The 15,884-nt window shown below is 26.2% G+C and overlaps 1 protein-coding gene across 1 annotated transcript in view; it reads right to left on the bottom strand.

The window, feature by feature from the left end:
• Positions 1 to 253: 253 nt before the first annotated feature.
• LOC129984081 (ubiquitin carboxyl-terminal hydrolase 42-like) overlaps positions 254 to 15,884 on the bottom strand; it is a 28,135-nt gene continuing 12,504 nt past the window's right edge. The window contains exons 9-18 of the mRNA XM_056093856.1: positions 15,039 to 15,202; positions 14,417 to 14,510; positions 14,193 to 14,318; positions 11,334 to 11,426; positions 10,319 to 10,364; positions 8,828 to 10,228; positions 8,280 to 8,393; positions 4,287 to 4,384; positions 3,583 to 3,678; positions 254 to 2,924 (exon numbers count right to left, since the gene is read on the bottom strand). Coding sequence (XP_055949831.1) covers positions 2,796 to 2,924; positions 3,583 to 3,678; positions 4,287 to 4,384; positions 8,280 to 8,393; positions 8,828 to 10,228; positions 10,319 to 10,364; positions 11,334 to 11,426; positions 14,193 to 14,318; positions 14,417 to 14,510; positions 15,039 to 15,202 — 2,361 coding nt within the window. The 3' untranslated portion in view covers positions 254 to 2,795. The remainder of the gene's footprint in view (positions 2,925 to 3,582; positions 3,679 to 4,286; positions 4,385 to 8,279; positions 8,394 to 8,827; positions 10,229 to 10,318; positions 10,365 to 11,333; positions 11,427 to 14,192; positions 14,319 to 14,416; positions 14,511 to 15,038; positions 15,203 to 15,884) is intronic.

The raw sequence follows: 15,884 nt of genomic DNA, 5'->3' as shown, positions 1-15,884 counted from the left end.
ACTGATATTGAACCTTAATAATTTGACAATTTTGATAAGAAAGAGTACATTATATAATTTCAAACATAAATCTTGCATGTTTTATAACTAATGTAGAAAAAAATTTGACAAATAGGGATTTATCGAATAGTCTACCAAATGAAAGTGCAGTATGACATGATTTTTCATACTTTATAAATGTAAAATTTAAGTTAAGAAATATTCTGACAGCAATAAGCAGAAAATGACAAAGCAAAAATTAACCTAAGAAATATGGAATTCAAAGACTTTATTTTTGTCCAATTTAATATGTTAAAAAAAAGAGAAAAAAACTTGCACATCATGTTACAGCATCACATTTCATACATACAAAATTCCCACACAAGTAATGTTCCAAAGTTGCACATACTCTTTCTGAAACCCAGATAACACTAAATAATTCCATTGGTCCTATTTTACAATAAAGATGATCTTTCTAACTACATAGAAATATTTTTGTGGATGATAGCAGCTTTTATATACAAGTCCACAATTTACCAGGGAAAAAATAAAACAAACAAATCATTATCAATGAAAAAAGGAATCAGGCACACACATAAATAGTTACATAAAATAAGAAAATCATTCAAAAATATATTTTGAGACATTGCTGCATCACATGAAGTTGAATCACAATTTGATTTTACAAACCCAAGAGTACTAAATGTCAGCCTTTATGCGAAGAAATAAAGAGTACCAGTAGCACAATGATGCAATAATACATAAAACAAGGGCCAAGAGAAGGATTTTATATATATAAAGCTTATCTTACAAGCCTGTTTTAAGTATCAAACATTAAATGACTCAAAATAGATTAATTAAAAATCCTCATTGATACAGCTTAGTATCACAGTTAAGCCTGATGTAAATAAAATACTCATCAAAGCGTAGATATATACAAGTAGATTTCCAAGTAAATTATCACTTTACATTCAAAACTATGAAATACATATCTTTCATATTTCAAAAATTAAAAGACAAATTTAAGCCTGCAAAGAAATACCATTCCATTATCTTTATAAGTGCACCATATCAAGTTTTATTAAAATGATAACTTCTGTAGATTTATTTTTTTCACCCAAAGAATAAATACAAAAGTAAGATAAAAGGGGTGTGTGGCAATAATTGTCATAAAGAAAACATATCTGATCAAAAAACAAGTATTCTAAGTAATATACTTAACAAAATGGAACGACTAATTTCTAGAAAATCTATTATATGCAAGCATTTTAAAGCAAGACTGATAGAAAAATTGTTGGAAACCCATCAAATAATTAAAAAATATCTAATTTTAAATATTCAGTTTTGAAGAATAATGAATAAGGACTATGCAAATATATAAAAATGAATAAAGTATGATTTTTAACAAAAAGTCTTAAAAATAATAAGTTTTTAAAGCATATAGTCTGTTTATAAGTATTTAAACATTTCTAACCCCCTCAGAATGAAAATCAATCCACATCTAAAAAAAAATCACTAGTGTATTTAACATGATTGAAATAAATGATGCAAATATGAATGAGAAGAATCGTTTATTAATCAATTTCATTCATAAAGCAACAATAGTTTATTTGTACTTTTTGAATTTAACAGATGAAACAAGCTTGTACATTTTTAATGTACAAATTATATTATATTGAAAAAAATTCAAAATGCTGTTCCCAAACAGAAAGGGTATAATTAACATATAAACAGCATTTTCTCTTTGACTAAAGATGAATATTAGTTAAAAATTTGTAACAGATAACATAATATACTAGAAACACGATTTCCAACCAATTCTTCCAAGGGAATTTAATTTGGCATTCATTTATTTCATGCAACTTAATAAAAAGTCAATATGATTTTTAAAGTAAAATTCAATAGCATTTAATTTTTAATCAATAAGCAGCAAAAGCTTGTAATCAAGTTGGAAAAGTGAATATATGATCAAATCTTTTAAATGCTGTTATCAAATGTTACAAGCATGATGACATTTTCAATTATCTCTTATTCAAAAAAGAAGAGCATAATAGAATTTTCTTTTTATCGATTCAATCAAATCCTTGACTATCGTAACTTTTTACAAAACATCTCAGTGTATTAACAATATATTTATTACCTAATAATTGGTTTAGACTGGCTGAACAAGTAGTTTAGCTGGTTTGGTACACAAGACTGAATTAAGTTTTAAAAGAAGGTAAAACTGAGGATGCATTTGATATAAAGCAATACATTTGCCATCTATGTTTTTTACTTTAACTCACACACATTTCTACATATTCAAAATCGGGGAAAAAACATTTCTAATCATATCATTTAATGCACTATATCTATGAATGTTTCAACATACATTAGCATATTTCTATACATTATAAAATAATTTATGTAAAATATTTTAATCTCATTTCTGCAATGAATGAATGATACACAAACTTGGTTTTAAGCAGCACGATCATTTTTAATTTTCTATTAACTCAATTACAATAAATCAGTTATTAGATATTTTTTTTTTCAATTTCATGATTCCTTTGAGACTATACATGATTTTTAGTTTAACTATACCAAGACTGAATTAGTGTTTTACCAATAAAGCAAAATAAAATAATAAAAAATAACATATGGGAAAAAAAAAAAAAATGAAATAATATCAGTGAAAACAAAAGCTAAAAACAACACTCAGAATTATGCGTTTGTGAATCCATATAAGTGCAAAAATCTACTATACAACATGTGTTGGAACACCTCTCTTACAAATGTGGCAGTAAGATTTCTAGTAATACAATGAGAATGCAGATTCATCTTCTATAATGTGGTTTAAAATGTTTTCTGTTTTGTTGATGATAATGATTGTGATACTGTTTCCACTTGTAGTAAGAATCATATGGCTTCTGATGATGGCTACGATGGCCGTAATAAAAGTTCCCCTAAAATAAAATATTAACAAAATTTAGATAATCAATATGGAAGATATTAAAACATTCATCTATTATTATTTGTAAATTTGTTTCCATTTAAAAATACTTATTCAACATTTTTATATTTTATAAATAACATGAAGTTTAAAATATATATGGGACATTAAATATTGTTTTAAATTTTCTACAACTGATACCCAAAACCCATTTTCCAAAATAAATTTAATGGCAGTTTCCAAAATGAGTTCAAGAAATAAGTTTAAATTCAGAGTGCTTTCAGTCTATGATTAAATAATGTAAAATAATTTTACAGGTAAGCTAATTCACAAATGTAAAATTTAAATGTTTTTAGGAATTTTATTAAAAATTATGATTTTTCTAACTACATTTTCAACAGTAAATCAAATTGAAAATAAGTAAGCCTGTAAAAGTCATAATGCAAATATTATAAAGTACTTTCGTTTTATATAGTTAATCAATTGCATTTCAATTGCTATTATAATTACTGTCTCAAAGACAAAGTAATAAATATTTAATCTTAAAATATGACTAGAAACAACTAGTAATCCTGTATAAATGAATAATTATAATAAAACATTTCTAGATAAAATACCAGTATCAAAAATAACATTAACATAAAAAAAATGGAATAGAAAAAGAAGCTTACATTATATTTGTGATTATATTTTCTTTCCTCATACTTTTGAAAAGGATTTTCCTTATAATAACGTTGGTATCGATCTCTGGGTTTGAATTTTCTAACCTGAAAAATACAAAAATTTCAAATACATAGGAGCATTTATTTTTAAACTAAACACAATTGGTAAATCTTTAATTGATCCATTTGTATGATTTAGAAATAAAAGATCCAGCATGTTTTCTAGAAAAAGATCCACCCAGTTTTCCAAACATAAGTTTAAATTTAAATATATATATATCATATCAGAAAACCATCAACCAGCCATGAGTTCAGAGAAAACATTTTGGAAAACTTTTTACAATGTTATAGAAAACTGCATAGTTTAAATTAAGCTAAATTTGATTTCAGGTTTCTTTCCTCGGACTTCACAAGTCTTAGTAAATATATCAACTAAGAGTTTTGTCTAAATTTTTCTCAGGAAATTCAAACTTTAAATATTAATATGAATTGTCAGCTCAGTCAGATAATATCAGACATTGGAAGGCAGACATACCCCCAAGAGCACATATATATGGCACAATATTGTAAGAAATTAAACAATATTTATAATATTTTACAATACTGTTGAATATTAATTGATATTATATAGTATCTCACAATATAGTATAATACTGTGTAACCGGATGTGCTATCAGGGATATAGCAACATTATAAATTGTATGAAATCTTACCTTTCCTCTATCGTATTCATCTTCATAATCATCTAAATATTTTCGTTTCTCATTAACTGACTTGTCTTTGTAACGATTTTCTCCTTTCCAAGTAGGAACTAAAATAAAGAGAATCATTAAGCTTTTATTTTATTGAAAAAATTAATAAACAAAATTGTCTTCTCTTTTTAAACTTATCCTGGCCACAAGGTTCTTCAATTTACTAATTATAATTTATATTAATAAACAAATTTTTTTTAAAAAAGTGAGCATTCCAATGACATATTTATTCATTCAATGTAATAATATTCCATTAGACTAGTTTTTTTTTTTTAATCGGACATAATAGTATGAAATATATGACAAGCATTAGTAAATGGCATGCAATATATTGCTTTCAAAATCCATAAAAAAGAATATTTTCATTGATATCATGAATTATATATTATAAATGAATGAATGAGGGATTCAAATTCATTGGTTTAAAAATAGGGCCCATTATTGATCATAAAAATTTTCATGCCACTGACTTCTTATCATTCTGTATTTTAAAAATAAAATAATGAAAATCACAAAAGTATTTCATAAATTTTTTTGAAAAACTATTTTAAAAGCAACCTTTTTTTATAATTTTTTTTCTTTTCAAATTGAAACTTTTTTTTTCAAATTAAAGTTTTTTTTTTTAAATGAAATTGAACATTTTTTCCTGCCCTGGTTGTAAAGAGCTTGATATTAAAACATTAACAAGAAGCGTAATTCAATAAATAGAAAATATAAATTCACAAATAAATTTAAATTTATTTATATTAGACAGTTGCAAGACTGAAATTTCAAAAATCTAACATAATTGTATTCAAAGGTCTTATTTTTCTTTTTTACTTCTAATTTATAGGAGTTGATGTCATTTCAAGTAGAGATTAATAATAATGGTAATAATAATAATAAAAAAGTTTGCATAATTCTCTAATAATAAACAGGAAATAATTTAATACTGTTATATTGCTCTAAGTCCTACTGGATATCATAAGCAATTAACTTTTTAAATAAGAAATTGAATTACATATTAAAAGGAAAGAGATAACTTCATGCTATTCCTAAATTTTGATGGAATACACAATTCCACCTATCTTACTAAGTTATAAATATGCCACACATAAATATAACACACATAAAATTAGTTTGTTGCTTATTATTTTCCACATCTAATTTTACCAAGCTTAAATATCCTCTTTAATTATGTTATAATGAATTTTGTTGAGGCAGCTTTTATAACATATTAAATGATGTAAGAAGAAAGAGTAATTATAAATATTCATTAAAAAATTTGTTATAAATGTTTAGAAAGTTTTTAATAGAAATTATTTTTAATGGCTTATGCAAAAAAGTTCAAACACATTATTAATGTATCATAATTATTTCTAACATAAGTCAAATGAAGAACTATATGTAGTGCCCAATTTCATTAACAGAACTTCATGCTAACCTGCATTTTTCTCTTTTGTAATAAAATATTAAATCACTCTATATTTTATAGAAGATAACTGTTATAGAAGATTTTTTTGTAAATGAATTCAAATACATTATGAGGCTGCTTCCTTAGTGATTATACTCTGTTTCACCCTAACTTGGCAGTAGTGTATATTCTAGGCATGCCGAATCACAGTCGCTGTGAGGGGAACTGGGTTACTTTAAACTATAAAGTTACTAGAAATGCAAATCGCTGGCGGAACTTTATCTCGCAAATTTTTCGCCAAATAGTAAATATTTATTAACTTTATTATATTATCATTTTAAATCAGATAATTAATTTTTTCCTTATTTTCATTATTTTGTTCAATATTATTAATACATTATTTTAATAAATCATTAATGTTGTTTCATTTCGTTTCATCGTTTCTCAAAAGAAAACCCTAAATCTTTGAATATTCTGTAAAGCGTAGTTCGGTTAATGTTTTTCGAAAAGATATCTGTATCATCGTTCACATCTTTTAAAACTTTATCTAATGTTGGGATCTCATTTCTACTAAAAAATGCATGGATTTTTCATCAGATACGGGATAATGTAAAATCATCATATTTTAATGTAAAATCATCATTTTTACATCATCATATTTACTTTTTTCATAAAATGACCTGAATGTTTACCTACAGAGCCTGGCTGCGTCTTTCCAGGGGTACTTAAAAGACTGGATGCCTTTATTCTATTTTAATGTTGCACTTTTTGTTGATTTCACTCGTCTTGAGCGAAATCGGTGAGCACAACGTATTCGGTGATAACACTTTTTCTTTTTCAGACATTTTAAAAGTGAAGAGAAATGACGAATCGAATAAATATTCAACAATCAAAACTAATAACTACTAATGTGATTAATAGTATCAAAAATATCAGCTGGTAAAAAAAGCGAGAATAAAAAAGTACGAAAGATGATAATGGTTGGGAACTAAATGAAGCTGAGTTGGCGGAGACGTAAAAGAAAAGCGCGTCAAATATTTGACCTTGAAGACCGGTTCTAGCCAAAGTGGAATTCATTATGTCAATCGCTTCGTTTTATTCGTTCGCTTTATTTACAAAATACTTAACAGATAAACACTTCTAACTTGAGAATAATTTTAAATACATACTGATAAAAAAAGGATTTCTGCAATTTATGATATTATTTGATATATTTCTGAGCATTTTAACTATTTTAAAGTCGGAATTGATGGGGAAGTCTTTCCCAACGCGGAGCGTCACATTTTCTGCCTTTTACAATACTGCCAAGTTAGGGTGAAACAGAGTATAGTAATAATTTATGAATAAATAATGTCGGGGTGATGTTTACTGAAAAGTATATTTAAAAAGAAATACAATTAAATGAAAGATAAAGTGAAAGATTATAGTGAAATTATATATTTCTGAAAAAAAATATGACCATAAATGTAATAAATCACAATATTCATTCAAAAGCGGTTTCTTTACATTTGAAAATAAATGATTGCCTGCTTTAACAGATATTAGCCGAGTTTAGTTTAGCATTTTATGGCCTGAGTTAATGTATGAGATATGTCGAACATGCTTTAACTTTTCTCAAAGTTTATCAGAAAAACTGTTACAAGTAAAATGAATCAAAATACATTCATTTTCTTCCCTGATTTCTTTAAATATTTTATTTTTGATAAACCATGTAGTAAATGTTAGTTACTTAAAGAATTTTATTAAAATGCACCGACTAAAATTGATCTACCAAAATAATAAATACAATAAACTCTGTGTCAGTTATCTCACACAAAGTATTTAAAAGGTTACAATTTAATTTTGAAATTGCTTATTTAAGTTTTTAAAAAAAATTTTAATAACAAAGAAAAATATGTTTATTACTGTTTGAATTCTTGATAATGTGAAAATATATTTATCTTTTAAGCACAAGACACAAAATCAAATTATTGAATAAATACTTAAAAAACACCCAAGTAATACTATTAACATTATTTATCTTTAACTTAAGATAATGCAATATCATTTTTTTTAAGAATAAAAACAATTCAATGCACAATATAACAAAAGTGCCTTTGCCCAAGACACGGCATATACATTTCCTTAAAATCAAATGAAAGTTCATACGTCATATTGAAACATTAAAAAAAAAAAAAAAAAAAAAAAAAAAAAAAGTAACAAAATTACTTTGCTGAACTTTTTACATAAAAATAATGAATTTATTAAGCTTGTTACTATTACAATTTTGTTGTCATATTTCTGATATAAATGACACTCATACATATTTTTCACACATAATTATAGAGGATGTAAGAAGCAAGTGAATTTAAAATAGAACTTGCAAAAGAAAGGAAAAAAAAAAAAAAAAAAAAAAAAAAAAAAAAAAGTTTGCAATGAATACATAGGAATTTTAAAAAAGTCTCTTTTTTTCCCCATAGATTTCAAAGAATTCTACAAATAATAATAATAAAAACTTTCAAAACATATTTTTATTATCTCTAATTTTTAGTATAAGTGAAAAGAAAGTAACTAATAATTACCAGGAGCTCCATAAAAGTAATTAGAGTTCCTAGTGAGTTCAGATACAACATCATGGGACCGATCCGATTTTGAATAAGAGTTTGATCCTGAATAACCATTTCTTTTATCTCTTTCTGGAAAAAAAATAAGCATAACTTCTTTACATATTGCAATTTTATATTTAATAAAGAAAGTACATTACTCTTGGAAATCAGAGATATTCTCTCTCCACACATTATATATATACAAAAATATGTGTAAGAGGTTAGCTTGCATTTTAAATTAAATATACACAAATAATAAAAATTTAAATAATTTTGTCAAGTTTCTATACAAATACATTGAATAATTTATATCTGATAAAATTATAAAGTTGTGCATAATTATATTATAATAGTGATCCTACTCCCCATTTCTTTTCTTTTTAAATAAAGGTGCAATCAAGACTCCCAAATTAAATGAAACAAGTAATCATTCTTTTGAGTTTTAAACAACAAAATTAAGCAAACTGCAAGATTAAATAAGCAGCTGAGATAAATTTAAATTTGCAGATACATTTGAATCATACCTTTTGTGTTTTCCATACTATCTTTAGTTTTTTCAACCCATTCATATTCAAAACTGGAAGGAGAACTTTCAGAACTCGAAGCACCATCTGCTTCTCTTGTTCTCCTGGAGCTTACGGATTTCTCAGATTTGCTTGATACCTTATCATAGAAAGTGGTACCATTTTTATTTTTTGATGGAGATCTTTCTTCATTAGGAATACTTTTATTTGAATAGGACACATTTTTGGATTCACAAGAAAGTTTTCCATATGTATTTACCGACTTATCACGCACGCCTAGTCCATTTTTGGAGGGGGATTTGATGAACTCTTCAGTGTATTTAGCCTTTTTAGGTACAGAATTACCTCGGTCTTCATTGAAGAGAGACTTGGAGGAGCCTTCAGATATTTTCTGATCAGAGTCATCATATTTCCTTTTGAGAAAGGAGTTGTGTTGCTTGGAGTTTCTTTCGGAGCCAAGAAATGGCTTCTCATTTTGTGGTTGTTTTTGAAAATCACATTTTTTATTAGAAGTTTTGGAAATTGATGAATTATCATAATCATCAGAAAATGAGGTAGCATTTAAACCACTTTCCTGAGAGTTTGAGCATGAAATGCTTTGAACTGATGAACGGCTAATACCATTACCAAGTACAGGTACAGAACATTTAGATGATTCTTTTGAATCAATGTGGCCATTTTTCTTATTATCCGATCCTACCTTATTTACAATAGTTTCAATAGATGATTCAGAGTTTGTGCTGGTCACATGCCAATCTGTTGTTGAGTTAACACTACTGGAGCTGGAATTGGATCCTCCCACAGAAGGTACTGAAGCATCAGTAACAGTCCAAGAACCAGTAGCTATAACTTTTGAGGACAGAGATATTGTACTATTAGCTGGTGATAATTTATTTACACTCAAAATAGATTTGGACATTTTTCGTTTAATCTCAAGATTAGGAGAGTTCTCACTAAAAGGTTTATTTATTTTTGTAACATTTTTGGCACCATCTAGTTTTGTATTTTCAGAGTCATTAAATGGTGGCTTATATTTAATTTCAGTTTTAGGGTTCACAAGCTTAGCATTTTCATTTTCATCCGAAGATTCTGATGAATCTTTAACATAAGGCACTAATCCTGAATGATTGTTGGCTGCTTTAGAAGAGTTTGGGGATTGCTTGATTTTCTTAGAAGGAGACATGCTTTCAGATTTACGAATATCTTGAATAACTGGCATACTTGGCCGCATTCCAAATGATATTGGTTCCCTGCTATGGTTTGGAGTTACTGGATGTTTTTTAGTATTATTAAGAGAAATTTGAAATTTTATAGTTGGACTGGATTGCTTTGGCTGATTTCTTTCGGTCAAAGGTGAAGACTTTATCGAGTTTATTTCAGGAGTTTTCTTGTAATTGGTTGCTGGAAAAAGAAATCAAATTTTCATCTTCAAATATTTAAAAAATAAATATTTGAAATGAGAAATAGATTAAAAAACAGCTGAATACATACCTAATAAATTCCCTTTGATTACAGGACTTCTATTTTCTAAACATTTCTAAAATGAAATAAAAATAAAATAAATTTTAAAGAAAATACTTTGATTTTTACAAATTATATTTTTAATCAGTTAAGTGTGTTTGACATGTATAAGCGTCAATCAAAATCTTCATTTGGCGCAGTTCATAGTGCAATCATTTATCTAATAAAAATGAATCCATTCATTTTATTACAAATTTTATTATGCAACCATTTGACACGTATATATGCATCATCACTTGACTTTAAACAGGGGTACTTGAGAAATTTTAATTCTGCAGTTAACTAGTTAATATATGATAATGATATTTAAGTCACTCACATTCCTTTAAGATCATACACAGTAAAAAATAAATTTTAATGCATTAAAAACACACACAACACAATATGTTTAACAGTCCAAACTGAAATATAAGGAAGGCTATTTTTCATCAACTAAAGACATCAGAAAATTTCACAATTATAATACTAAGTAATTATACAGTCAAATTATGCTTTCTGCTAATTAAATATTAAAACTTTATAAAAACTTCATTTTAACTAGAAATGGTTCAATTGCAAGTATTGTAATCAGACATTAAAAGTGAGGTAAAAATTAAAAATATTTAATTTTAAATTTATGGTCAAATAATGCTACTTGTTACCAAACTGACTGATTTTATAATTTTCTTCATTTGAACCTTTTTTCATTGAACAAGGGCATTTTCATTTACTCATTTTTTTGACAAATTATGATGATAGTGAGGTATGTGCAAGATAAACAAATAAATAAAAACAGGTATAGTCATTGACCAATTTAAAAGAAGAGGTAGAGAGAAAATATACTGACACATACACACACAAATATTATCTCTTATCATAGCTAGAAAGAAAATAGAACTTATAAAAAATATACCTTTAATATTATATTATATATATATATATGTGTGTGTGTGTGTACAAATGCGAAATACAAAAACAGAACAATTTTACACAACAATGAAAATACCTTCATAGATGGACCCTGAGATGGCTCTGATTTTATATAAAATAAAACATAAGCAGTCTGACTCATAACTTGTGTGTAACTAACTTGTGCAACCTAAAATACAGAGAAAAAAAGTTTATTAAGCATTAAAAAAACCTAAGAATATCTAAATATGCTTAGACTATATACTAAATTATCAACATTTATGTTTTTCTTCATGTATGCAGAGTTAAGAATACTTATATCAGAAACAAAATTTGATTATTTTTAAGGACTTTTTGTAGGAAATTCAATGTTAAAATCTTATATTTTCGGCATAAAAATACAAATGATAAATTTAAAACCAAACATTTTTTATTATTAACAATCAAATGTACCAATTACTTCTATATGCTTCAATTAAAAATGCTAAGGACATGATTATAGTTGTGTAGCAATTAATACGATAAAATTTACAGTTCCAACTGGCTTTCAAGATTACAATACAAGTGCTCCTACTGTTAGCCTAACACAAATATTGAATGCTAATTAAAAAAAACTATTAATAGATATATCTTCACAAATAAATTCATAGTTTAGTTGAAATAACATTCCTAAAAAAAAAATAATTTCAAAAATGTATCAGCCCCACAAGAATCTCTAAACCAACTTTTGACACTGCTTAGTTAAGCGAAGAGGAAAATGCAAGACATATGAATTAGAAACAGTGTGCCTTCAAAATATATTACATTTAAATTTTAAAGTGCTGTTAAATTCTGGATGTCTGGTTCATTGATTGAATATATTCAACATTTTTAATTAAGGAAAATTCTTTTCAATGTAGAAAACAGCAGGTTTATATATTTTACAATATACATAATGGGGCGAGGAGCCTACATTATGAAGTTCCTCTTAATAAGATGATAAATTTAGCTGCCCATTTTTAACATGCAAATCATTTATTTTTTATTTTATTAACTTAGTGAATGCATATTTCGTTTTTATTTATCTATCATGCTGCAGACTCCTTCAGACTCGCATTTATATACAATGGAACAGATATTCAATTTTGCAAACATTCTAATAACTAAGTGAAACATAATAACACACATAAGAATCTGACATATTATGCTTCATAAATAGGATTAGATTTTTGCTATAAGCTGAAATGATGTAAATTTTGTAGTTGGAAACCTATTCTTTTCAAAATTTTCCACACATAACACCAAACTGTTCTATATTTAGATAGCTCATGCAGCAGTAATTGTATTTTCTAGAGACCTGGTTCTGTCTAGTTTTTCACTCTCTGAAAACTTTAGGTAGTTCTGCTTCCATGCAGGCAAATATTTCCAATAAATAATACAAAATATATAAAAAGAGTTTCAATATCTCATAAGAGTATAATTTTGCCACATGTTTAAATGAATTGTTGATAGCATGCTTGCATTTATTTGTCATTTTTTTTAAAAATTTCATTATTCAATAAGTCAAAATATTTCCAACTTACTGGTGGCCATCAATTGAAATAAATAAAACTTTTTTCAGATATATTTTTTCTGTAGAATCATGAAATTCTTGTAAAATTTTTAAATGAGAGTTGAACCTACACATCAGGTTTTAATCCCATATTTTTTCCTATTCCAAAAGTCAATCTATTTATTTTGGTCACAAAGAATTGAATGTTTTATCAAACGTTATAATCATATGTATTATGATCAATCAGACATTTAAATAAAAATTCAATGTACTAAGCAATGCAAAATGAAGTGAAAACCTTTTGTTGGCTTCTAGGAGAATTTTTTAAAGCAATCTTTCTGTCAAAAAATATTTTTTTAGAAATAAATTTGAAATCTCCTTACAAGAACTGAATAAATAAATAAACAACCACACTACAAAAAATATTTCAGTTCTGCATCTAAGCATTATGAAGGCAGATTGAATTGCATAATAGTGCTATCTCTAGCTGTAAAGTCTGTTAAAATTCCTACCAGTTGTAGAACTGCAGATGCTAACTTTGCCTTCACAGAGAGAAAAGATTGATGACTGACAGTTTTCACAAACCAACATTTTTGTCAATTTAATGAAAACCACTTCACAAATCAGTACATTTCCCCCCTGGTTTCAAAAAATTATTTCATTATTTTTCAAGTTTCAACACAAATCATGGAGCAAAATAAAATTAAAGGTGTTTCAAGGATAAACTTTGGTATCCTATAATATGGGAAGATATGAATTCACAAAATAAAAGATGTTAACTATAAATATAGATCAATAATCAATACAAAAAATTATTTAACTCACTAAGATAATTATGAGTTGAAAAGCTTTTATCAAAACCATCTTTTTCTTAGAAAATCTGAAAAACCTTAAAATCAATCTTTGATTTTGGACAAACAAATAATCTATAATTTAACAGATCTGGTTCAATATTTCAAAAAGATCTACTGTAGGCCAAGTTTCATTTCCCAAAATGATATAATTAAAAAAAATGTTTTTGTTTGGATTCAGCAAAGACTAAATTTTCAAGGATCAAATGTTTAACTCTTAATGGTCATAAGACACTTTTGTCCCCCTCCATATGATCTTCAACCATCAAGGGTTCAAGATTGCAATATTTTCCCTAATTATACTTAATATACGAGTAAAAGTGTCACTAAATTATATGTTTAGTTAAAAAATCTTGTACAAAATATAAAAGCTATTATAAAAAAGACTATATTAAATATCAAATAAAAAAAATTATAAAATCAAATTCTTTACCCTTTAATAACTTAAAAACGATGACAAGCATCAATGGTATTTAAAAATTAAAATAATTTGAAATATGAAGAACCAAACAAAGGATTCAGAAAAATTTTATCAGTGCACAAAGTACTATTAATAATAATCAAAATAGAATACCCTTTGATCATCCATTATATACCAAACTCCATTTGAATTCTTGACATAACAATAATAATGACCAGAATTACATGTAGGTCCTGAATGAACAAGTACTGCATTCAATCTGTACCACACTGGATCCCCCTAAAAAAAAAAAAAAAAAATCAAACAAACAAGATTCTTTTAGAAACTATTTAATAGAATGTTACTTAAAAAAAAATAACACAAAAATTTATTTTTACCTTAGGATCAGACATGAAGGGACGAAGATTTAACCTGTCAGGGTAACTTATTTGCTTCGTTATCTTTCCTCCAAATGAACGGTTATAATCAAACCTACAAGCAATATAAAAAACCACCGCTTTAATTAAATCTATTAATGAAGATAATTTTTATGAATTTTTACAGTACTATTAAAAATTAATATCTGAAAGTAAGTGGATAATTTTAAAAAGCATATATATAGATCTCTAAAGAATAATGAAGCGCAATTCATTTGCTTATTGCCTTAAATGAAAAAATAATACCTAGCTAAGCATTTTAAGTAAAAAGTTCAGTAAAAAAATAAGAGCTACTCAACGAGGAATCTTTCCTCTTATATAAAAAATATTTGAATAACTGAAAAAGAACAGTTGGAAATATTTCTAAGCCTAATGATTTCTATCCAATTTATAACTGAGAAAAATCCTCTATAAATGGAGAAAGGCAGACATAAGTAATAAATAAAAAGGAAAAATATTTAAATGGATTTAAATACCCATTATTATTAGTAAAACTTATTATTGAAAAAATTTCTTCCCAAATTAATAAAATTGGCAAAACAAACAAACATGCACGCACACACATAAATAAAAACTCTTATACCTTTTTAACTGGAAAGTAGCAACATTGGGAGCTTTATACACTGTAAATTTCTTTTGAGCTGTTACTTTCATTTTGCATTTAGGACATTTATAGGAATTTTCTTGTTCTAACAGCTCAGGTTGGATGAATTTTTCCAAAGCCTTCTCCAAACTTAATACATTTTGCTGGGAAAAGAAACAATACTATTACATTTTTCACATATAAAAGTACAACGAGCGATGTATTTTATTCAAGAATTTTGTTAAATGGAAATTTAAGGTTACTTGGTACCGCAATTTTTTTCATAAAATTTCCACAAAATCTGCTTTGTTTTTCTGCAATTAAATGTAAACTGTCCAGAAATTGAAATTCTAAAAATATTTTTCCTGTTCAGGATTTTTTTTTAATTATCAGTTTTTTAAATGCTTCTTCACATTCAATTTTCAATATTTGTTGATGAAATTGTTTTTGAAGAATCGCCTAATTTCATTAAGATCATTTAGAGAACTAAATCAGTTTTGGAAAAAACACCCCTCAATTTTTTTCTTTTTTTGATTATACCAGATTTTGTCACCTTCATTAGTTTTTCTAATCAATACTTAATTCTTTTAAGTTGATATATCTGAGTACACTCAAATAATTTCAAATAGAAGAATAGAATGTGTTACTTATAGCTTTTTATTGTAGACATAATTTCAGAAAAAGCAAACTGAGAAAAACGGATTTAAAGATTGAACACAGTAATATTACAATGAGGCCACCTTATATTAAACTAGTTATTTTTCTCAATAATAAATAAGCACTTCTAAGCAAGAAGGTAATGATTTTATAAAATTTTATTGTTCTCAGATTTAATAATTGCTTCAG

This window comes from Argiope bruennichi, chromosome 9 (genome assembly GCF_947563725.1).
Source record: "Argiope bruennichi chromosome 9, qqArgBrue1.1, whole genome shotgun sequence".
In the NCBI taxonomy this organism is placed as follows: Eukaryota; Metazoa; Arthropoda; class Arachnida; order Araneae; family Araneidae; genus Argiope; species Argiope bruennichi.
Note: the sequence above shows the minus strand (reverse complement) of the source record. Positions and strands in the feature narration are given on the sequence as shown.